Raw genomic sequence first — 2,500 nt, forward strand, 5'->3', positions numbered from 1 at the left:
GAATCATGCCATTAAGCAAAGTCTGCATATGGCAGCATGGATAACGAAGAGTTGAAAATAACAATCAATAGTGCATTCAAATAACTTCAACAAAAAGGTATCAACTTACCCTGATGTTACCGCAGAGACTCTCGAGTTCGTCCTCCTTGGTGACCAGCCCTTGCTGTGACCCGGACACCAGCGTGACCCCCACGAGGGCGAAGTAAGGGGCTGATTCCCCGAACACCAGTCGTTTGGTAGCCCTTCGGCGCGCCTCCGCCCACAGGGGAGCCGAGACCTTCCTGACGAAGCCCTGCACCAGACGAGTTGTCACGGGGCGCAGGCGACTGACCACACCGCTCGCGGCGAGGGAGGAGCTGCTCCCTACACTAGCACCATTTTGACTTCCGACGAATTCCGCCACCTGGACACCTACCCCTCCACCCCCTTCACTCTGCCACTGCAAAGGGAGGGGGAATCATTAGAAAAGGGCTACAATGGCCACACAGGGAATGCTGGAGAAATATGGTGGAAGAGGAGAGAAGAGGAGAGAAGAGGAGAGGAGGGGGAGGGAGGGAAAGTGGGAGAGCGGGAGGAAAGGAGGGAGGAAAGGAGGGAGAGTGAAAGAGAGGGAGAGGGAAGATGATTAACTTGTCTACCAATAGATCTAAGATGACTGATATTTTGTTCTCCTGGACAATCCTGCTCTTCTTACTTAGTAAAGATCTAAAGGTCACTGACTAGGCCTATGGATGTGTTGAAAGGTTGTAATCAATTCTGGAAGAATTTATGTTTGGCTCTATATGGCTTGCAGAAATCTCTTAACTATACCAAAAATCAAGTTAACTCACAAAGTTAACTGAAACTCACCATATAAATTATTACTTCTGGGAAAAATATATTCACTTTCGTTATTTTTCAATATTTGAAAGATTACAATCCATTTTCTAGACTTCAGCACTGCTTACAATACATATTCAGTACATGGTGGTAAATGATAGTCAAGTCACTGAAGATGGTTTATAAAATCCCAAAACATTTCTAGTGTATTATTAACAATAAATCCTAATCTCCAATGATTAACAAAATTGCTTATGCTTTCTATTTCTTTACTTCCCACTATCTCTGTGTCCTTCACACACTATTGCTCTACTCTACTATATATTAAGTAAAATTGAGCTTTGACTGAACCCTTATTTAATAGCAGACCACCATGGTAGTCCACAAGCTTTATCTTGCTAGAATATGTGCTGAAGCTATATTATTCTTTTGCCAAAGCACTGAAGGCATGAAGGCACAGCAAGCACTTGAATAACAGAAGGTGCATCTTTTATATGGAAATCAGAGTTTAAATACCCTTTCTACCAATTTTTCTTCTATCTAATTGTGTAATTTTATGTGTTCTTTACACATATTACTTCCTTCTTTTCCTCATCACTGAAATCCTTATTTGAAGATTTATCAAAGTTTATTTCTACAGTTTATCTGTCCTTCATATAAATCAAAAGCTTCAGAGGCATTAATGCATGCATCAGTTAAATTTTTTGTGCATTTAATGATATCAATAACAATCTATATTTCCATCTTACTTTTGATGAAAGGAGTGACAAAGTGAAACACTCCTTTCTAAAAATTCAAGTGGCACAAGATTGAAAAAAAAAATCCTTAACCACTCTATCTGAAATACAAAACTACTGCTAGACAATTCTGCAAAATATTAACATCAATTTTCTTTAGTCCAATTTCTTTTTTTTTTTTTTTTATATCAATTAGAGCTAAAATCCCTACAACTTACTGATAACATGTACATGCCTCATATACATAAAAATCCAAGCTATGAGAATCATTAACCCTTTATTAAATGATCTACCTTTATTAAATTATCTACTCATGAAGTCTTTTTGATTACCTTAAATTACTTATAAATAGACTACATCGAAATGTGCTGAGGCTTCCATACTATATGATCTGGCAAAGGCCAAAAACATTCTTTAAAATAAGTTTCATATTGATTACTTCTAAAATCCCTAAAACTTATAGATAGTACGAACATGCCTCATATATATCAGTGTAGCAAATACATTAACATGCAAGCTATGAGAATCACTAATTCTTTATAAAATTATCTAGTCATGAAGTCTTTTTGATTACTTTAATGACAATTACCTATAAATGGACCACATCGAAATGTGCACTGGCTTCCATATTTTATGATCTGGCAAAGGCCAACATAGCATCAACATTAATAATTTGGCAATAATGTTTGCACTAGTTCCTTATTTGAGGATATATTGTCAGGAAGTTCTATAAGCTCTGAATATAGGTCATGGACGTAGCTATGTTCAAAATGAAGATGCCAACGGTTCACCTGATGCATAGCTCTAAGGACTTCGAAAAATGATGGATGATTTGCCTCAATGCTGCAGTGCAATATATTTTGCATCTAATTGTGTTATTTTCCAGTTTTATTAAGATCATCACAATAGTTTTCTCTCTCTCTCTGTGCAGTTTTACTCTTGAT

At 37.4% G+C, this 2,500-nt stretch overlaps 1 protein-coding gene across 1 annotated transcript in view; it reads right to left on the reverse strand.

Moving 5' to 3' along the window:
- The window catches only part of Pink1 (PTEN-induced putative kinase 1), a gene marked incomplete in the record, with an annotated part of 53,397 nt that overhangs the window by 49,445 nt on the left and 1,452 nt on the right, over positions 1 to 2,500 (reverse strand). The window contains 1 exon segment of the mRNA XM_070135236.1: positions 110 to 439. Within this exon segment, the coding sequence (XP_069991337.1) occupies positions 110 to 439 (330 nt within the window).

This window comes from Penaeus vannamei, chromosome 20, assembly GCF_042767895.1.
Source record: "Penaeus vannamei isolate JL-2024 chromosome 20, ASM4276789v1, whole genome shotgun sequence".
NCBI lineage: Eukaryota > Metazoa > Arthropoda > Malacostraca > Decapoda > Penaeidae > Penaeus > Penaeus vannamei.